At 45.8% G+C, this 22737-nt stretch overlaps 1 protein-coding gene across 3 annotated transcripts in view; it reads right to left on the reverse strand.

The window, feature by feature from the left end:
- Positions 1-22737, reverse strand: part of SV2B (synaptic vesicle glycoprotein 2B) — a 93967-nt gene that overhangs the window by 38085 nt on the left and 33145 nt on the right. For 2 of the 3 annotated variants that reach the window (XM_068991187.1, XM_068991186.1), the window contains exons 2-5: positions 17417-17597; positions 16799-16950; positions 8450-8583; positions 6586-6675 (exon numbers count right to left, since the gene is read on the reverse strand). In XM_068991187.1, coding sequence (XP_068847288.1) covers positions 6586-6675; positions 8450-8583; positions 16799-16950; positions 17417-17597 — 557 coding nt within the window. The remainder of the gene's footprint in view (positions 1-6585; positions 6676-8449; positions 8584-16798; positions 16951-17416; positions 17598-22737) is intronic. The other variant, XM_068991188.1, reaches the window with a different exon arrangement.

Below are 22737 nucleotides of genomic sequence, written 5' to 3' on the forward strand. Positions count from 1 at the left end.
ACACAAGAGCCCTGGAAAGTGTCCATTTGTCCAATATCAGCAGGTATCTCCAAGGAGCAATCCTGACTCATTAAGACAGTTTAATCAAAGTGTAAGACAACCACTGAATTCTATAGCTAACAATCACGTTAAGGAGATTTCTGACCACACAGACTTAGCCAAGTTATCAAGGTCTATGCTCGCAGACCAAATCAGAAGAAAATGGAAGAGCCTACTCGAAAAATTCAAAAACAGTTTCTAGCACCTCTTCCAACAAATCTTTCTTCTGGGGAGAAAAGGCTTTAGTCATAAGAGCATCTCCCATTCTTTCTTCAACCAAGGGACTGAGGATGTAAAGAGACAAAGGAAGAGAGAGAGAAGTGAGGCTGAATATCACACGGGAAATGCAGTCACTGAAATAGAAACAAGTGGTTCTTTAATTCCCCAGCACCAAGCCCAAGATGGCGCGGCTTCGTTTTTCTAAAGCTTGAACACAGTGGTTCTTAAACTCTTGACTGGGCTGGATACCCGTTTGAGAACCTAGCAAAAGCATAGGTGCTCTTCCTAAAATTGCAGGTATATAAGCACACCAGAGCCTCCTGAGCTGGCACTGCCATTCCCGGGTGTGTGGCCTTTGCAATTGCACTACTGCCTGGGTCCAGACAGGGACACAGGAGAGGGAACCCAGTTGGCCCACATCATGGGCCTCTTGGCTGGAGCTGATCTTCCTGTTATTAGATAACCCAGGCGAGGCAAGAACACAGCTGAAGCCAAAAGAGGCCGAGTGGAAGTGTTGGGAAAGTGTCAGTTGCTCGGTCATGTCTGACTCTTTGCAACCCCATGGACTGTAATCACCAGACTCCCCTGTCCATGGAATTCTCCAGGCAAGACTACTTACGTGGGCTGCCAGTCCCTTCTCTAGGGGATCTTCCCCATGCAGGGACTGAACCCAGGTCTCCTGCATTGCTGGTGGATTCTTTACCATCTGAGCCACCAGGGGAAAGTTGACCCCAAGTCAGGAAACACGTTAGGATTCACATTCAGTGGGACTTCCCTTGCGGCCCGGTAGTTAATACTCCATGCTTCTCCTGCAGTGGGCTCTGCCGGATTCCATCCCTGGTCGAGGAACTAAGATCCCACGTGCCTTGTGGTGCCATCAAAAAAAATGCAAATTTTGTCTTTGCTTTCCTCTTGGGGAGAATAACACCCTATTCCCTAGGGATTTGGGAGTGGTGTGTTGACAGCTGCAAGCACAATTACTCTAATTTACAATTAAGTAGGATGCTTGGCTTTCCTTTGGTCTAAACTATAATATGACCTGTGTTCCCCTCCAGCCATGCAGAACAGCAGTTCTCAAGGGAATATTTCAACACCTCTCCTTTGCAAAGGTGTCCTAGGGACACCTGCCCGGGGGACATTTTGGAAGCTTGTGAGGCAGCAAACAGGGCTGGTGAAGCCAGGGCCCTGTAAGGGAGGAAAAATTTCTCCTCTACCATCCTAGACTCCCTGACTGGGTCTGGAAGCTAAACTGGCAAAGACAGATTTAACAGGAGTAGAGACTTCCCTGGGGGTTGAGTGGCTAAGATTCTGCGCTCACAATGCAGGGGGCCTGAGTTTGATCCCCGGTCATGGATCTAGATTCTTCAACTGAAAGATTCCGAGTGCTGCAACTGAGACAGCACAGCTGGAAAAGATTAGCAGGAGTAAGGGACCCACGTTTTACTAAATTTTTACGTATCTGCGGGAGCCTTCACAAGAGAATGAAGTCCCGAAGAAGTGACCAGTGCAGGAAGCTTTTATACTCGTGTGTGTGTGTTTTACTTGCTCAGTCACGTCCAACTCTTTGTGACCCTATGGACAATAAGCCACTAGGCTGCTCTGTCCATGGGATTCTCCAGGCAAGAATACTGGAGTGGGTTGCCGTGCCCTTCTCCAGGAGGTCTTCCTGACTCGGGGATGGAACCCAGGTCTCCTGCATTGCAGGCGGATTCTTTACTATCTGAGCCACCAGGGAAGCCTTAGAAACAGTAAATTTGTGAGGAACAGACAAAACAAAGGGATTTGGGTGAATAATGGTGAAGAAGTAATTAGGATGATAAGGGTTTGTTTAACAGGGTTTGTTTATATAGCCCTCTTCATCTGAGGGACGACAGCCATAGCTCTTGAGAACAACGTCTTCTTTCCTCCTGGTTCAGGGAAAGCATCTTTCACATGGGAGATTTATGGCCTGTTTCAGGGAAGAAGAGGGAGCAAGGGGAGGTCAGAGTAACCTTTCTGCTTCTGCTGTTCTCTCCAACTCCTTCACCTTATGAGATACAATATGCCGAGGTGCCATAATCGGGGGCTGTTATATCCTGAACCCCATCAGCTCAAAGGCAGAGAGAGGAGGCCACACTCAGGGCTTCCCATGGGCACTGAGTCCAGCCTGCCCGACGCTCTTCCTCAAGGCCACTGAGTACGTTCACTGTGATACATGCACGGAGGGGAGCACGCAGGAGCGGAGCAGGCGACCCCAGCCAGTGGGGCTAGGTATTCACGTCCGACTCCAGCCACAGTCCAGCGGTCTGAGGCTATAACACTTTCCAGTCATTTGTTTTTCCCTTTTCTCCCTGCCCCAACCAGCCATCCACTCCTACATAATTATGACCATCAAGTCAGCATGAAACCATGCAGGACCCTGTGGGGCTCCTGGGCATAAGGCCTTTCTGTGTCCCCCATTTGTCTGATTACAGGAAAGAGCCTTCATTCAGCCTCCATGACCTTCCCTGAGTTCCAATGGGCAGTTCCAAGCAGTCGTTAATTAGGGAAGGGATGAGAGATCAGGGAGAAACAATAGTGCGGCCTTGGAGCAAGGACCTGTTTCCACATCAGTGGATACACATAGTATCTTTGAGCTGTTTTACAGATCCTGAAATCCCCTCCAGGTGAGAGAAGTTAACTATTAATGACGATATGCTGCCCACAAGCATGTAGACCCCAGACCAGTTAGACCTGAAGGCTGATGATGCTGACTCCTACTTAGCTCACCACCAACCCATCACCCATCAGAAGAACATCCATGAGCTGATCACATCCTCTTTGAGTAATTACTATGAAACTTCTCACTATCTTCCCCAAGTTGGGACACACATTTCTGAGGGCATCAGCGTGCTGTGGCCCCCCACCCTTTCCTGACAAAGCAATAAAGCTATTCATTTCTACTTCATCCAAAACTGTCTCTGAGATTTGATTCGGCCCTTGTGTACAGAGAAGCTGAGCTTCCAGCATCAGTTATGGAAATACTGAGTCCATAACCTTTCTAGTTCCCTTTTCCTGTGGAGGGGTGAAAACTACTAAAAACAGAGTTTATGCCCAAGGATTTGGTGACTGGCATGCGTGTTGGAGAAAGACAAAATTCCAGGTCTCAGATCCCTCTGCTCACTGATTCCTGCCTGAGCTTTCTTCTGGGGCATGCACACCCTTCCTGAAATGAGGAATTCTGGTCCTGAAGGAAGGGCTCAGTTTCACCTTTGGAACTTGGAGTTTTGATTGATTTTCAGGCCAAGAAAGATCTCATTTATTAAAAGTAAACTGTTTACGTTAGAATGGGTTGTTAAAAAGAGAAAGTCAGACCACTTCTCTAAAAAGGGGTCCCAGTCAGGCAACCCTGTGGTTGTTTTTTTTTTTTTTAATTTTTATTGGAGAATAGTTGATTTACAATGTTGTATTAGTTTCTACTATAAAGCAAAATGAATCAGTCACGTGCATGCAAAGTCCCTTCAGTCACGTCTGATGCTGCAACCCTATGGACTGTAGCCCTCCAGGCTTCTCTGTCCATGGGATTCTCTAGGCAAGAATACTGGAATAGTTTGCCATGCCCTCCACCAGGGGATCTTCCCAACCCAGGGATCAAACCTGAGCCTTCTGCAGCTCCTGCATTGCAGGTGGATTCTTTACCACTAGCACCACCTGGGAAGTCACACATACACATATCCCCTCTTTTTTGGACTCCCTTCCCATTCAGGTCTCCACAGCGCATTAAGCAGCCTTCCCTGTGCTATACAGCAGGTGTTCATTAGTTATTTATTTTATACAAAGTGCCAATCTGTGGTTAGGTTAGAAGTGATCCTTCCAGAGGCAACCTTAGGAAAACCACCGTTTGTAAGGTCCTGCATGGGACAAGCAGGGCAAGACACAGGTGGAAGTTCAGGGAGATTTATAGTTACAGGGACAGACACACAAATGAAGTGGACAGTGAGAGTTGGACTGTGAAGAAAGCTGAGTGCCGAAGAATTGATGCTTTTGAACTGTGGTGTTGTAGAAGACTCTTGAGAGGCCCTTGGACTGCAAGGAGATCCAACCAGTCCATTCTAAAGGAGATCAGTCCTGGGTGTTCTTTGGAAGGAATGATGCTAAAGCTGAAACTCCAGTACTTTGGCCACCTCATGCGAAGAGTGGACTCATTGGAAAAGACCCTGGGATTGGGGGCAGGAGGAGAAGGGGACGACAGAGGATGAGATGGCTGGATGGCATCACTGACTCGATGGACGTGAGTTTGAGTGAACTCCAGGAGTTGGTGATGGACAGGGAGGCCTGGCGTGCTGTGATTCATGGGGTCGCAAAGAGTCAGACACGACTGAGCGACTGAACTGAACTGAACTGAACTGAATCTACCCAAAGACTCCTCTTAGGAGAGTTCAGGGTTATTGTGGAATAAATACTGCATATTAATAAACTGCTTCACATGTGGGAAAATTCTTGGGAAATGGGCTCAAACTCAAAAGACATAAACTTCTTTGCATGAGTCAAGGAGAAAAATGTGTTTTATTCCACAGAGAGGATAGGGGAGGGGAGGGGACTAAGAGGGAGAAAAGAGGAGGGGGGTGGGGAGAAGGAAGGGGGAGACCCTGTACTCTGAGAGGTCGATCCTCTGTGCCCCTTCAGTCCATGCAGTCGCACAGAGTTGGGCACAACGGAATGATTAACACATACACATGTATAAGAAAAGCTTAAGCTAAATGTTATACTATAAACTCCTAGAGGAAAGCATAGGCAGAACACTCTCTGACATAAATCACAGCAAGATCCTCTATCACCCACCTCCCAGAGTAATGGAAATAAAAGCAAAAATAAACAAACAGGACCTAATGAAACTTAAAAGCTTTTGCACAATGAAGGAAACTATAAGCAAGGTGGAAAGGTAGCCTTCAGAATGGGAGAAAATAATAGCAAATGAAACAACTGATAAAGAATTAATCTCCAAAATATACAAGCAGGTCATGCAACTCCATACCAGAAAAATAAACGACCCAATCAAAAAAAATAGGCCAAAGAACTAAACAGACATTTCTCCAAAGAAGACATACAGATGGCTAACAAACCCATGAAAAGATGCTCAACATCACTCATTATCAGAGAAATGCAAATCAAAACCATAATGAGATGCCATCTCATGCTGGTCAGAAAGGCTGCTATCCAAAAGTCTACAAGCAATAAATGCTGGAGAGGGTGTGGAGAAAAGGGAACCCTGTTACACTGTTGGTGGGAAGGCAAACTGGTCCAGGCACTATAGAGAACAGTGTGGAGATTCCTTAAAAAACTGGAAACAGAACCGCCATATGACCCAGCAATCTCACTGCTGGGCATACACACTGAGGAAACCAGAATTCCAGAATTGAAAGAGACACGTGTACCCCAATGTTCATCGCAGCACTGTTTATAATAGCCAGGACATGGAAGCAACCTAGATGTCCATCAGCAGATGAATAGATAGAAAGTTGTGGTACATATACACAATGAAATATTACTCAGCTATAAAAAAGAATGCATTTGAGTCAGTTCTGATGAGGCAGATGAAATCGGAGCCTATTATACAGAGTGAAGTAAGCCATAAAGAAAAACACCAATACAGTATGTTAACGCATGGAATTTAGAAAGATGGTAACAACGACTCTATATGCAAGACAGGGAAAGGGACACAGATGTAAAGAACAGACTTTTGGACTCTGTGGGAGAAGGCGAGGGTGGGATGATTTGAGAGAATAGCACTGAAACATGTGTATTACTGTATGTGAAATAGATGACCAGTCCAAGTTCAATGCATGAAACAGAGCCTTCCAAGCCAGTGCCCAGGGACAACCCAGAGGGACGGGGTGGGGAGGGAGGTGGGAGGGGGGTTTGGGACAGGGGACACATGTACACCCATGGCGGACTCATGTCCATGTATGGCAAAACCACCACAATACTGTAATTAGCCTCCAATTAAAATAAATATTTTTTTTTAAAAAAAGGATGATTCTGAATACTATTAGACACATGTAGAATGTCTATGAGTGCTCTTAAATAATATATATTTATATGTAAATATAGGTACATCTGGCTATCTCCATACGAATACAGCTAGTTTTTTCCTTTGCTATTTTTGAGCAATTAGTGGTACCAAGAAGGAATCCATCAAAATACAAAAAATAATTATGATGCAGTAATATGATGCAGAATATCTGGGGCTTTATTTCCTTTTTGACAAATTTTCCGTGATGTGCTTATGCAGTAAAATTATTTTTTAGCAAACCAAAACAGTGAAGAGGAGAGGCGCCCTCCGGCTGGCACAGGTGACCACACACTCACCGTGAACACCTTCTCCGGGGCCCCCTTGGCCCTCATGTTGGTGTCATGCACGTGCTTGAGAATCATCCAGGCTTCGTCGTGTTTGCCCATCTGGTAAAACCAAGGAGAGAGACATGAACAATCCTTTGCTAATTAGAGGTGGAAAACCCAACCGAGACAACAGGGTGCTGATGCCCACGTCTTAGGCCGTTGGCCATGGATACGTTACAGTCTGCAGCTTGTGAAAAACCAGGACGAGCTTCTGTCGCAGCCCATCCTGGAAGGGTAATCAGGCTGTGCCTTCGAGGTGTAAATGCTGGGTATTATTATCATCATAGGCTGTGAGTAACCACTTTGTAGTTTTTAGACTGAATAGACTGCAGGTGGGAGCCGTGATCCTCTCTGGACGACTAAAGCCAAAACCCAACAAATAACAGGTTCAATTGTGTCCCCCACGCCACTTTGATACATTGGAGTTCTAGCCCTCAGTGCCCCCAGAAGGTGACTTTATTTGGAAGTAGGGTTGCTGCAGATGTAATTAAGATGAGGTCATACTGGGGTAGGATGGGTCCCTAATCCAACATGATTGGTGTCCTTATAAGAAGAGGCCCAAGTGAAGACCTAGAGGCACTCAGAGAGAATCCTTTGTGGTGACAAAGACAGATTGGAGTGAAAGAGCTGCAAGCCAAGGACCACCGTAAATGTAAGCAACCCACCCAGAAGCTGGAAAAGGAAGTGAAGTTTGCCCTAAGGCAGTGGCCCCCAACCATTTTGGCACCAGGGACCTGTGTCATGGAAAACAATTTCTCCATGGACCAGGATGCAGAGGATGGTTTGGGGAGGATTCAAGTGCATTTCATTTATTGTGCACTTTATTTCTATTATCACGATATCAGCTCCACCTCAGATCACCAGGCACTAGGTTCCAGAGGTTGGGGACCTCTGCCCTAAGGACTTCTGAGGGAGTGTGGCCCTGCCAACACCTTGATTTGGCACTTTTAGCCAACAGATCTGGGAGACAACAAATTTCTGTGACTCTGAGACATTCAGTTTGTGTAGCTTTGTTACAGCAGTCCTAGAGAGCTAATACACATCAAAGCTTCTGAGACATGCTTGGATTAAAAAAAAAACACTTTTTGCTGCATCTGCCCCTGACCAATGGGATGAAAGAAGACATTCAACAGGAAAGTCTGCAGAAAGTTAGAAGGAAGCTAGTGAGTGGACTCTGAGGACTGGGGCTGTAAGAGCCTTGGAGTCCTGTCGCCCTTCCACCAGCCCTGCCCGTCTGACCACTGCAAGCCTCCACCACCACCACCATCCAGCTGGAAACCTCACAGGACTGCAGGAGCAGCCTTCTGGAGGAGAGAGGTCCTGCAAAGACAAGAGTCTTGAAGGGCTGGGGAGCAGAGAAAGATCGACAACCCAGGTCACTGCTGTAACATGGAAAAAACTCCATGCAGCTTTTTGTTTTTTGTTTTGGGCATTTTTTGTTTTGTTTTGTTTTGTTTTGTTTTCTGCCTCAAACCATGTGGATGTTAGTTCCCTGCCCGGGGATTGAACCAGTGCCTCCTGCAGTGGAAGCACGTTGGAGAGGACCACTGGACTGCCAGGGAAGTCCCGCTCATGCAGCTCTGAAGGTCATCAGGACCTCTGGGGAGCATGGGTACCGGAAGCATCTTCAAGAGGGTGCCCTCCAGCCCCACCCAGACTCGGGAAGCAGTGCCGCTGCTCTGCACTCTGTGAGCTCTGTCCCTCCAGCTCTGGCAGTCCTCACATCCTGGGCAGGCCACCATCACGACGGGTTTAATGACGGGCCAGGTCAAAGCCGACCTGGGACCAAGAGACCGGGACAGCAAGCCTCGCATGGGGTGGGGCACTGACTCACCTCCAGCAGAAACCTTGGGCTCTCCGGCATGAACTTCAGGGCCACAAGGGACACGGTGCAGGGCAGGGCGCAGACAATGACAAACACTCTCCAGCTGTGGAAGTGGTAGCTGCTGCCCATGCTGAAGCCCCAGCCTGTGAAGAAGCAGCCAGACACGCAGCACTAGTTACAACAGCCAGGACGTGGAAGCAACCTAATGTCTGTCGACAAATAAATACATAAAGAAGTACTATCTATTCGTAGTGGAATACTACTCAGCCATGAAAAGGAATGAAACTGGGTCATGTGTAGTGATATTGATGGACCTAGAGTCCATCATACCAAGTAAAGTAAGTCAGACAAGAGAAAAACAGATATCGTATATTAATGCCCATTTGTACAGTCTAGAAATATAGTACAAATGAGCCTGCTCACAGGGCAGAAATAGAGACCCAGTCATAGAGGACAGACATGTGGCACAGAGGGGAAAGGGGAGGGTGGATGAACTGGGAGAGGAGCACTGACATATACACGCTCAGTTCAGTTCAGTCGCTCAGTCGTGTCCAACTCTCTGCGACCCCATGGACCACAGCACCTGGCCTCCCTGTCCATCACCAACTCATGGAGTTTACCCAAACTCATGTCCATTGAGTCAGTGATGCCATCTAGCCATCTCATCCTCTGTCATCCCCTTCTTCTCTTGCCTTCAATCTTTCCCAGCATCGGGCTCTTTTCAAATGAGTCGGCTCTTTGCATCAGGTGGCCAAAGTATCAGAGTCTCAGCTTCAACATCAGTTCTTCCAACGAACATTCAGGACTGACTGATTTCCTTTAGGATGAACTGATCGGATCTCCTTGCAGTCCGCAGGACTCTCAAGAGTCTTCTCCAATATCACAGTTCAAAAGCATCAATTCTTCGGTGCTCAGCTTTCTTTATAGTCCAACTCTCACATCCATACGTGACTACTGGAAAAACCATAGCCTTGACTAGACGGACCTTTGTTGGCCAAGTGATGTCCCTGCTTTTGAATATGCTGTCTATGTTGGTCATAACTTTGCTTCCAAGGAGTAAGCGTCCTTTAATTTCGTGGCCGCAGTCACCATCTTCAGAAACAGATAACTAGTGGGAAGCTTCTGTATCGCAGAGGGAGCTCAGCTCAGTGCTCTGTGATGACCTAGAGGGGTGGGATGAGGTGGTGGTGGGAGGGAGGCTCAAGAAGGAGGGGATATGTGTATATGTATGGCTGATTCACTTCATTGCACAGCAGAAACTAACATTGTAAACAACATTGTAAAGCAACTATACTCCAATTGAAATAAAGCAGAGTGTCTCTGACACTTGGTCTTAGAGTGACCTTCAGGAAAGTGAAAGTGTTTGTTAGTCCCTCGGTCCTGTCTGACTCTTTGCAACCCTATGGACTGTAGCCTGCCAGGCTCCTCTGTCCACGGGATTCTCCAGGTAAGAATACTGAGGTGGGCTGCCATGCCCCTCTCCAGGGTATCCTCCCAACCCAGGGATCAAACCTGCATCTCCTGCAGATTCTTCACCATCTGAGCAAAAGGAGAGCCCGAGCAGGGCCTTGTGTGACCTAGGGTTTTGATGGGGGATTACTCTCACCCACGTCAAAGAGCAACACCATCTCTGGGTGGTTCCAAAGCACAGGGCTTAAGACCACAGTTTGAAAACCACTGTCAGTCATAACACTAATTTTTTTTTTTTAAAGAAGCTGAGTTTCTACATTCAAATGAATTCATAATCATTGAAACAGAGAGGTGACTAGCTCCAACTCAGCTTTCATTATATTCAAAGTATTTCTAAAACTCATTTTTGGAAATTGCCTTCAGAATCTACAAAACGTTATTTCAAATATCTTTATAAGTAGCAAATGTCCCTCTTTCAGGGAACAGTGACACAGTGGAAAGTGCCTGGACTTCTGCAGTCACACAGGTCAGAGTTCAGATCCTGGCTTTCTCACATCGTTATTATGTTGGTGAGTTTTCACAGCTGTAGAATGCAGCTAATGGTGCTCCCACAGATTCACTGTGGGTGAAAGCTCCCCAACAATCAATAATAACTCACCTTCTTTGAGGGTAGCTTTGATTTGTTTAGAAATAGTTACATGACATTTAGTGCCAAAGATGTTGAGTAAAATGGGTGATCTTTCAGCAAAAGATCAGCAAAAGAACTGTTTTCTTTTTCTCTCATGCCATTCAAAACAACCTCTGAAGACAATTCCAACAGCATTTCTGGTTTTGGTTTTAAGGTCCCTTTTTTTTTTTCTTTTTCGATGGGGACCATTCTTAAAGTCTTTATTGAACTTGTTACAATATTTCTTCTGTTTTTTGTGCTGTGCTTAGTCATTCTGTCATTGCGACCCCATGGACTGTAGACTGCCAGGTTCTTCTGCCCATGGGATTCCCCAGGCAAGAATACTGCAGGGGATTGCCATGCACTCCTCCAGGGGATCTTCCCAACCCAGGTATCAAATCCAGGGCTCCCCCATTGCAGGCGGATTCTTCACCATTTGAGCCATCAGGGAAGCCCATGAATACAGCAGGGGGGAGGCTATTCCTTCTCCAGGGGACCTTCCCAACCGAGGAAACAAACTGGGGTCTCGTGCACTGTCCATGGATTCTTTACCAGAATTTTGTTGGTTATGTTTATGTTTTGGATTTTTGGCCTCTTCGCTACCCAACCAGGGGTTAAACCTGCACCCCTTGTATTGGAAGGCAGTATTAACCACTAGACCACCAGGGAAGTCCCTCAATAGCATTTCTTAAAAATACCTAACTTTATAAATAAATATGGTGATTTCTAAAGTTCAAAGGGTAAACATTATTCCACTGTAAAATCTCTATTCCATTTACTTGAAAAATACACAGAATGGCTAACTCCAGAGGTGGGAAGTTTATGTCTTGAAGTCTATTACTTACCACTGCAGTTCAATTTGTTGTACTTGCCAGAGACTCCTAACTAATATCTCTTGCTTCTGCAGATATTTCTAACTCTATTTGCAGAGTGAAGGACTGGCCAGAGAGAATCCCAGGTGGAAAAACAGGGGACTGTGGCCACTTTTACACAATGGCCACAGAACATAATACACAGAACACACCCAGCCTTCTCAATCAGAATCCAACCTCTTTAGGCACAGCCCATCCTCCTTCCCATATCACTGGGGTTTGCTTGTTTATTTTAATTTTAATTAAGAAGCCTTTCCTTTCTCCTGGGAGTGACAACTGGAAGAGAAAGACAAAACCATAGGAAGATTTCCACATTCTCAGCTCATGTTCAAAAACCATTCTGGCGTAATTAGAAATAACCACATAGCCATCCAACTCAGGTGGGTAACAAGAGAAGAACAGAAAACAGGTATGTTTAGAAAGTACTCTGCCTCAGAGAGATATTTTTTTCTTAATGATAATCTGTGCAAATTATCCAAAATCCATTATTCCCTCATGCCTCTCTGGTTTTTACGGTGACTTAGTAACCTGCACTTCATTAGGCACATCTTTGGGGCCTTAAATTAAATAAAATTAAATAGCGAACTGCTTCCAAATATATGGAACAACTGCTAATCTGGAGACATGGATTGTCTTGTTCACTGATCTTTTAGCTTGCCCTACTTTTTCTCCATTAGGATCTCACAAACAGCTGGTGCTGCTGACTACAGTGGGAATTAATCTTCCATAATATAGCCACTTTTTTCAGGGCTGTGCCCATGACTTCCCAGAAAAACATTCTGAGCTTTGTAATTTTCTTTCTTAATGACTCCGTCACCCAAATTCCTGGTGCCAAGACCTCACATCATTTCATTCCGGCAAAAGCAATTAAATGGTTTGAACAAGCTACGTACAAACATTCAGTCTCCTTTCTGGATCACCCTTGCATTTGTCCCTGCAGAGAGGAGGCGATGTTAGAGGATTAATGTCTTAGGTCTATTAAAAAATATCATCAAATAACTGGTTCACTGTGGACAAAACATCTGGTCCTGGTAAAAATGAGGCTTAAAATAAATAGTCACTCCTGTTACCCTGTGATTCTAGTCTACCATATTTCTAGGATGGTTTGCCCTCAAGTAAATGTGCATTTCAAGGCTTCAAGCCTAATCATCCAAGAGGCCATTTTTAAATGGCATGTAAAAGCCACAGATTTCATACAAGCATCAGTTCAGTTCAGTTCAGTCACTCAGTCATGCCTGACTCTTTGTGACCCCGTGGACTGCAGCATGCCAGGCTTCCCTGTCCATCACCAGCTCCCGGAGTTTACCCAAACTCATGTCCATCGAGTCGGTGATGCCATCCAACCATCTCATTCTCTGTCACCCGCTTCTCCTCCTGCCTTCAATCTTTCCCAGCATCAGGGTCTTTTCCAATGAGTCAGTTCTTCACATTAGGTAGCCAAAGTATTGGAGTTTCAGCTTCAGCATCAGTCCTTCCAGTGAATATTCAGGACGGATTTCCTTTAGGGTTGACTGGTTGGATCTCCTTGCAGTCCACAAAGGCATACAAATAGGAAAATATCCCGTCCATTTGGAGTAGGATATTTAAGCATAAGTCCTGCTATCAGCCAGCAGCCTTATGGCCCCTCTGCCATGGGCATCCCCTTCAGTCTTGATCAGCAAGTTCCCAACCTGAATTATTTTATTGCTTCTTTAAAAACCAGACACCCAGACATTGGCATGTGTTAGTGTGTAAAGTGAAGTGAAAAAATGACACAGTTTGTAGTGACTACTGAAGGCTGCTACCCACCTCACAAAATCTTTCCAGTCCTTCTCCACTGGGTTGCAGACTTGTGGTTTGGGTGGGACTGACCCCACCCCCAATGCCAGGGACGGGGAATGAAGTATATGAACCCTCAGTATCTGGCATCCTCTGGAGTTTAGTGATTGGCTGAGGTGAGCATATGACCTAAGCTGATCCAATCAGAGTGAAGCCAAGAACCTTTGCTCATTGGCTGGTTGTGGGGGCGGTCCCCTTACAGAAAAAGCAGTCTGCAAACAGGGCTAGAATTGCTAATGCAGCTTGGAGGGAAGCCAGCCCAAGTACTAGAATCATCTCCAAAATTTTCTTGACATGCTTTGCATCCCAAGAACTGTGGGCTGTTAAGGCTGGCACAGATCAGATCTCTAGAGTCAATTCCCTTTGCTTCTTTCTCACTTCATTTTATAGATGAAGGAACCAAGCCTGGACAAGCTAGGGTGACTTGTTCTAAATTACAGAGCCCCACTATTTTGACTTAGCTTTTATCCAGAATCTATTTGTTCCCCTCCCAGCAAATTTTTCTAGTTCAATTTATATGTAGAAATAATTTCTTACTGTTAACACATTTGGACCAATGACCCGGGGAAATATTATATGAATAGCAAGGACAAAAGCAATTCCTTGGACCCATGTAACCAACAGCCTGGATAATTAAAGTGTGCCTTTGGGGGAAGGGTAGAATGCAGAGCCTAATATGGGGAATAATACAGTTTTGTATCTAAAATTAGGAAAAACTGCCTGCGTGGGTGCTTAGGCGCCTCAGCCATGTCCACCTGTGACCTGATGGACTGTAGCCTGCCAGGCTCCTTTGTCCATGGTATTCTGCAGGCAAGACTACTGGTGTGGGTTGCCATGCCCTTCTCCAGGGAGAACTGCCTATGATAACAGAATTATCTGGAAAACGTCGACTCTTTATTTCATTGTTTCTGTTCACATTTCTTTCTCTGTTTCTAATACAAAATCCGGTCGGATATGATCTCAAACCCATTTCCTCCAGCTTCAGGGCACACAGCTAGGTTACACTGCCCGGTGTCCTTTGCCATAGTGTGTAGTCGCTTTACAGATTTGGGGCCAAGGGGATGTGAGCAAAGAGGATGTGATCTATTTCCTCCCCTGCCCTTCAAAAGCACCCACATGCAACTGCCCACGCTGTTTTCCTGAATCACTCTGAAGAGAGGAGAGCACACACTGGGAGGAACCCGAGCTCTAAGATTACTGAGGAGCAGAGCTGCCCACAGATCAGAAGGACCAGCCAGCTTTGAAGGAGGGGAAAATATCTTTGGTATTAAACCACTGAGATTTCAGGGTTGATCAGGTTCTCAGGTTAATATACTCAGCATCTCCTTAACTACACCAATCCAAGAAGATTGCTTCTTCTTAAAAAGATAATGCTGAAGCCTCCATTAGCCCAGAACAGACAACAGCAAGGTTTAGGTTTAAAACAAGCATCCCAAAAGGAAAAGGAATCCTCCTACGCTGTTGGTGGAGATGCAAATTGGTACATCCTCCTATGGAGAACAGTATAGAGGTTCCCTAAAAAACTACAGATAGAATTACCATATGACCCTGCAATCCTACTTCTGAGCATTATCTGCAGAAAATTTTAATTCAAAAAGCTACATGCACCCCAGTGTTCATAGCAGCACCATTGACAGTAGCCAAGACATGGAAACAACCTAAATCTCCATGGGACAGATGAATGGATGAAGAACATGTGATATATATTATGGAATACTGCATGCATGCATGCTAAGTCACTTCAGTTGTGTCTGACTCTTTGCAACCCTATGGACTGTAGCCCACCAAGCTCCTCTGGCCATAGGATTCTCCAGGCAAGAATACTGGAGTGGGTTGTTATGCCCTCCTCCAGGGTATTTTCCCCACCCAGAGATCAAACCCACATCATCTCCAGAGGCTCCTATATTGCAGGCAGATTCTTTACCACTGAGCCACCAAGGAAGCCACACTATGGAATATTACTGAGCCATAAAAAATAAGAAAATAACGCCATTTGCAGCACCATGGATGGATCCAGAGATTATCAGACTAAGTGAAGACAGAGAAAGACAATTATCTTATGATACCGTTTATATATAGAATCTAAAAATGATACACATGAACTGATTTCCAAAACAGAAACAGACTAACAGACACAGAAAACAAATTAACAGTTACCAAAGGGCAAAGTGAGAGAGGGCAGTGGCACCCCACTCCAGTACTCTTGCCTGGAAAATCCCACGGACGGAGGAGCCTGGTAGGCTGCAGTCCATGGGGTCACTAGGAGTTGGACACAACTGAGCAACTTCACTTTCACTTTTCACTTGCATGCATTGGAGAAGGAAATGGCAACCCACTCCAGTGTTCTTGCCTGGAGAATCCCAGGGACGGAGTTGCCTGATGGGCTGCCGTCTATGGGGCTGCACAGAGTCAGACACGACTGAAGTGACTTAGCAGCAGCAGCAGAAGCAAGGACCTACTATATAGCATAGGAACCATACCCTATATTTTGTAATAAACTATATGGGGAAAGAATCTGAAAAAGAATAACTCACTCACATTCCTGTACACCTGAAAGTAACACAACATTGCAAATAAACTGTACTTTAATAAACACACACACAAATGCACACGCACACACACACACTCACACACCAAGGAGGGGAATGGGTGGAGAAGTGTTGGTTAACTTCAGGGGCATTTGTCTCCTCTTCCCTGTGGTCTGCAGGATTCTAGATGATGGCAAAGCCTACACCCATGATCTATAGTTTGCCAAAAATAATTTTGAAGGATGTTAATGGCATTACCCAGGATACTCCAAAGGCATAATCAAATTCAAAACTGCTGCCTTCTCCCTACTTTACTCTTAATAAAATCCAATAGTGGAAGTTAATGTTGCCAAGTCTCTGTCCAGAAAATCCAGTTTTCGCAATTAACCAAGATAATAAAATTGTCTCGGCTGAAACCAAGACCCTGTCTGTAAGGGCTGCTCCATGTCTGCAACCAAAAGAGGGACAGCAGGAAGTGAAATGGCAAACGCATGAGAGCACTGCGCTGCGAAGGAGGGGCGTCAGGATCCAAGGTCATGCCAAGGCCAAGTCATCAGTCTGGCCGAGTCACCAACTTCCTGGCCTCTGCTACACCATCTATAAAAAGGAGTTACTGAGCCTAATTCACTGTGAGGAGGAGAACTGGAGATGAAGTTTGCCTTAAAGGGCTTCCTGGGTGGCTCAGATGATAAAGAATCCACCTGCAATGCAGGAGACCCAGGTTCGATCTCTAGGTTAGGAAGATCCCCTGGAGAAGGGAATGGAGCCTAATTTGCTGTGAGGAGAAGGGCTGGAGATGAAAGCTGAAATCCCTTCAAATGAAAGAGAGGAAAGGAGAGAAGGAGGGGGGAAGAGAGGAAGGGTAGACTGTATTATTTCCAGACAGACGTGTACTGAAATTAGCAATGTGTCTCCAGCGCTGGAAGTTCTTTAGAAAGATCAAGGTTGTACTCAGGAACTGTGTATGAGAGTGTGGGATCAAGGCTGAGGACAGGATACGCTGTTCGGATGCAGGTGTCTGGGAACAAAGGCCCCCCGGCCCTTTGAAGCTTGCTGCACTCACCGTAGTGCGGGATGATGCTCCAGGCCATGGCAGATGCGTAGATGCCACCAGCCATCCAGAAGATGCCCAGCCAACTGAGATGCTCCCCTCGCTTCTCCCGGGACAAGAATTCAGAAAAATAGGCAAACACGATGGGCAGAGCACCCCCGATACTGCAGAAAGAAAACGCCAGAAAGGCAGAACCAAGTCAGGCACTAAACACAGTCAGACCAGGAACCCAGTTGCCTTGTCCCACCCTTGGGCCAAGTGGTGAAACAACCCACTAAATTCAAAAGACCAGCCTAAGGCAGCGTTAGGTTCTTTTGACCTTATACACTGACTTTGCAACCTTTCCCCTTTCTAAGATTCAACCTTAACACAGTATCTTGGAAGTCACACAAAATTCAGGAACTTCCCTGGTGGTCCAGTGGTTAAGACTCTGCCTTCCACTGCAGGAGGCGTGGGTTCGACTCCTGGTTGGGGAACTGAGGCACCGCATGCCGTGAGGTACAGCCAAAAACTAAAAAGCAGATTGCAGTTCAAGGTTTTCTGGAGAACCGCTCAGAGGCAAGGTACCAGGATGGACGGACCGCTGGCCTGGGGGCAGGAGGGGCCGGCTGAACCTCTGTGATTACGTACCCTATGCCTGAGATGAGTCTGCAGAAGAGGAAAGCTCCGTATCCCTGTACGAAGGAGGAGAGGGAGGCAAAGGAAGCGTTGATGGCCAGGGAGATGCTGAGGACTCGCTTCCTCCCCAGCTTGTCGGCCAGGCCCCCCAGGACGAAGGCGCCCCCCATCATTCCTAGGTAGACTATCAGCCCTGTGAGAAAGAGAAGGAGAGAAGGGAGGGTGGAGGGAGGAGACAAGAGATTAGCGACCGTACGATGTTTTAGAAAACCTGATGCCCATCTTAATGCATCCTAGAAATTCTGTGTCACAGACATAAAAGGTGGAATGTGACAGATGTTGGCTGCAAATTAGACACGTTGGACAAACGTGACTTCTGAGGAACGCTATTCAGAAAATAGCAGCCTCACCAGGTTGACACATATGTACACGTGCTAAAATAGATCAACCAGAACTGGGTTTGACGTACCTTTCTTTGAAATGCGTAATGTGCAGCTGAAGGAAATTCTGTCATTTTTATTTTTAAACAAAAAAGTGGCAGTGCCTCAAATGTCCTTACCTGTGGGGTTATGCTTAAAGACAAATTTCCAAGGAAAAAGTGTGGTGAGGCAGGTATGGGGACCATTGGGAGGGCAAAGACGAGACAAGAGTGATAAGAGCGACTACCAACAAGACAGTTCATTTTATTAAACACCCAAGAAGGGCCTTTTCCAAGCCACCACCAATGTTCAGATTTCCTTTTTTATTGGACTGTAATTACTTTAAATGTTGAGATTTATCAGGAGAATGTAGAAGAGAGCAGCCATGTGCTATCCTTTCTCCAACAGGTGTAACTACTACATGCTTGTAATACAATCAGTTACCCTGGTGGTGGTTTAGTCGCTCAGTCGTGTCTGACTCTTTGTGACCCCATGAACTGTAGCCTGTCAGGCTCCTCTGTCCATGGGATCCTCCAGGCAAGGATACTGGAGTGGTTTGCCATTTCCTCCTCCAGGGGATTTTCCCCACCCAGGAATCGAACCCAGGTCTCCTGCATTGGCAGGTGGATTCTTTACTGCTGAGCCACTGGGGAAGCCCCATCAGTTACCTTAAGATATAGTAATATAAATACACTGTTGTAGACACATTTGTGGAATTCCAGTAAAACCAGCATCCTCAGAGGGGTGGCAGATCTCTAGAAGCACACAGATAATTCTTTCCAACTAAAAACTGAATACTTACTATTTATGAATGACTTAAGAATATATTGATACATTATATCTGTGTCTTTTTGGCTGTCTTGCATACAGGGTCATCATTGCCATCTTTCTAAATTCCATATATATGTGTTAGTATACTGTATTGGTGGTTTTCTTTCTGGCTTACTTCACTCTGTATAATCGGCTCCAGTTTCATCCATCTCAACAGAACTGATTCGAATGTATTCTTTTTAACAGCTGAGTAATACTCCATTGTGTATATGTACCACAACATCTGCTGATGGACATCTAGGTTGTTTCCATGATGCGTATAGCGGACTTTTGGACTCAGAGGGAGAGAGAGAGTGTGCGATGATTTGGGAGAATGGCATTGAAACGTGTATACTATCACGTAAGAATCGAATCACCAGTCTATGTCCGATGCAGGATACAGCATGCTTGGGGCTGGTGCACGGGGATGACCCAGAGGGATGTTGTGGGGAGGGAGGTGGGAGGGGGGTTCATGTTTGGGATCGCATGTACACCCGTGGTGGATTCATGTCAATGTATGGCAAAACCAATACAGTACATTGTAAAGTAAAATAAAGGAAAAAGAAAAATTAAAAAAAAAGAATATATTAATACGTTATATACTAAACCCAAGAAGGAAATTTTGGAGAACGTCTTTCATACAGTGGAAATCCTGAATACAAATTAGGTAAGTGTCCTTTTGCTCAACCTTGACTGTAAATCAGATGAAGAAAATGATTTATCTTTCAGGAAGCTTCTCCTGACCCATGATGCTTTATTTAGGCAGATGTGTGCTGGGAGGGGCCCATGTACAGCCAAAATCTTCATTAGCTGTTTAATCAACTTGAAGGGAGGTCCCCAAAAGGATCAGTGGGACTACGCTCTGCTTTATCTTCCCGGTGACAGGTTTCCTTCTTTTATTATTTTATTTTATGAGATGAAGATAACTTTGGTGCTATCAGTGGTTTTCACTAACTAAGACTTCCTTCACTCACACGCCTTGTCACTTTTCACCTCTACACAACTCAAAGCCACGAAATAAGCCCTTTCCTTTTTCCCTTCCATATGTGACATTAATCCAGGAAACATGCCCATGAGTCTACAAACATTCATTCAATGCCTGTTATTAGTTAAGTACTATTTGGTGATGCTAGTGGTAAAGAACCCACCTGTCAAGGCAAAAAAATAAGAAACTCAGGTTCCATCCCTGGTCAAGAAGATCCCCTGGAGGAGGGCATGGCAACCCACTCCAGTATTCTTGCCTGGGAAATCCCATGGACAGAGGAGCCTGGCAGGCTGCAGTCCATGGGGTCACAAAGAGTCGGACACAACTAAAGTGACTTACCCCATGTTTCCATTACTGGGAATATAGCAGGAGACAAATGCATGAAAATCCCTGCCTTCGTGGCCCTTACATTCTAGTTGGGAAAAGAGATGATAAGTGAGTGAAATATACAGTAAGTGGGTTGCTGAAAGTGATACAAAGACAAATAACACGGAGGCAGAGACAGGGAGAATCAGAGTGGAAGGTGACATTTCCAAACAAAATGGTTCAGACATCCCTTGGGAAACTGGGACATTTGGGCAAAGACCTGCAGTGAGTCAGATGTGGGGATGTCTAGGGGAAATTGCTGTACCTATGCTCCTGGGCCCAAGGTTTTTCTCCACTACTATTTTACCAGTTTCCCAGCCCACAGCTTAGAAAATATAGTGAGCAATCTCCCACTTTATTAGGTCATTGACATTTGTGTTTGAGAAAATGAGCCAAGACTTGCAAACCCAGCTCAGGCCTGGGTCATGCTGTATTGTAATGATGTCTGGTTAGTGTTCCCACTAGACTCTGAGTTTGTCTGCCTGATTCAGCCCTGACCGGCCAAGGGCTTTCAGCATCTGGCTCCTGGCAGACTTAATCTTGCCCAGCTCTTACCTATTGAGTGTTATGTCTCAATGCCTTACTCATTGATGAAGGTGTCTTAAAACCATCTTCTGTGGCCATTACCCATCTCTATCAAGAATGAATTGGGGGCTTCCCTGGTGGTTCAGTGGCTAAGAATCCACCGTGCAATGCAGGGGACATTGGCTGGATCTCTGGTCTGGGAAGATCCCACATGCTTCGGGGCAATTAAGCCTGTGTGCAGCAACCACTGACCTGCCTGCCTAGAGCCTGTGCTCCTCAACGAGAGAAGCCACCGCGGTGAGAAGCCCACGCACCTCAATAGAGAGTAGCCCTCACTCGCTACAACTAGACAAAGCCCGTGCACAGCAATGAAGACCCAGCACAGCCAAAAATAAGCAAAATAAAAGCAAATAAATATTTTTAAAAAGAATGAATTGGGTCCTGTGCCTGGGTCAGGCTGGAGCTTTCCTGTTACTCTCATCAGGCGTACTAGTCTGCAAGACTGGCTTGGTGCCTGGTCCATGCTAGCTTCCTACCAGCATCTGATGCCCTAACCAATCAGATAAGTCCCAAACTCTGCCCCTGCCCGACCAGGCCTCCCCCAGGACACCCATGGCCAGAGCCCCACATATGAGATGCCCTGTCCTTCTTCTCCCCTCCCAGACAGGCCCCTGGGAGGTCACCACCAGCCCAGTTGACAAGGGAGTTTTACATCATTCCTTATGCTTGATAATTCAGGCTTCTAGACCAGAGCAGAGAGGGAACTATTTTCGCCAGGTAGGTACGTGCAGCTTCCAAGTTTGGCTTGCCTCATTTTAGTGCGGCTCCCTGCCTAGATGCTGGGAAAGACTGTGGGCAGGAGAAGACGGGGGTGGCAAAGGGGGAGATGGCTGGATCGCATCACCTAATCAAGTGGACATGATGAGTTTGAGCAAACTCCGGGAGGTAGTGAAGGACAGGGGAGCCTGGTGTGCTGCAGTCCGTGGGGTTGCAAAGAGGACATGACTAAGCCACTGAACAACAACTGCCTAGAATTTCCACCATCCCATTCAGCCAACAAATGACTTGTGTTGGTCTCGTAATACCTGGTTAGTAAACATTTGGAATGAAGAAAGAGATATTGAAAGGGAGGAAGGGGGTCCAGTGGTTTAGAATCCCTGATTGTCCAGTGGTTAAGAATCTACCTTGCAATGCAGGAGACACAGGTTTGATCCCTAGTCAGGGAACTCAGATAGCACATGGCCCAAGCAACTAAGCCTGTGAGTCGAGCTAGAAGGTCCATGAGCCTCAGTGAATATCCCACGTGCTGCAACTAAGACCAGACACAGTCAAATAAACAAATAGATATTTAGGGGAATAAAGGAAGGGAGGAGGAGGGAATTCCCACCCAAAATACAGCTCCATGAGCAAAGCAGATGATACAGTGGCTTTAAGCCACTGAGTCATACAGGAATAGATAATGGGGTAGCAAGTATATACTTCGACCAGTAATGCTGAAGAAGCTGAAGTTGAACAGTTCTCTGAAGATCTGCAAGACCTTCTAAAACTAACACCCCCAAAAAGATGTCCTCTTCCTTATAGGGGCCTGGAATACAAAAGTAGAAAGTCAAGAGCTACCTGGAGTACCAGGCAAATTTGGCCTCGGAGTACAAAACGAAGCAGGTCAAAGGCTAACATAGTTTTGCCAGGAGAACACACTGGTCATAGCAAAGACCCTCTTCCAACAGCATAAAAGAAGACTCCACACATGAACATCACCAGATGGTCAACACTGAAATCAGACTGACTATATTCTTTGCAGCCAAAGATGGAGAAGCTCTATACAGTCAGCAAAAATAAGGAGCTGACTGTGGCTCAGATCATGAACTCCTTGTTGCCAAATTCAGACTTAGATTGAAGAAAGAAGGGAAAACCACTGGACCATTCAGGTATGACCTAAATCAAATCCCTTATGATTATACAGCAGAAGTGACAAATAGATTTAAGGGACTAAATCTGATAGACAGAGTGCCTGATGACCTATGGACGGAGGTTCGTGACATTGTTCAAGAGGCAGTGATCAAGACCATCCCTAAGAAAACGAAATGCAAAAAGGCAAAATGGTTGTCTGAGGAGGCTGTACAAATAGCTGAGAAAAGAAGAGAAGCTAAAGGCAAAGGAGAAAAGGAAAGATACACCTATTTGAATGCAGAGTTCCAAAGAATAGCAAGGAGAGATAAGAAAGCTTT

Source organism: Capricornis sumatraensis, chromosome 19 (genome assembly GCF_032405125.1).
Source record: "Capricornis sumatraensis isolate serow.1 chromosome 19, serow.2, whole genome shotgun sequence".
NCBI lineage: Eukaryota > Metazoa > Chordata > Mammalia > Artiodactyla > Bovidae > Capricornis > Capricornis sumatraensis.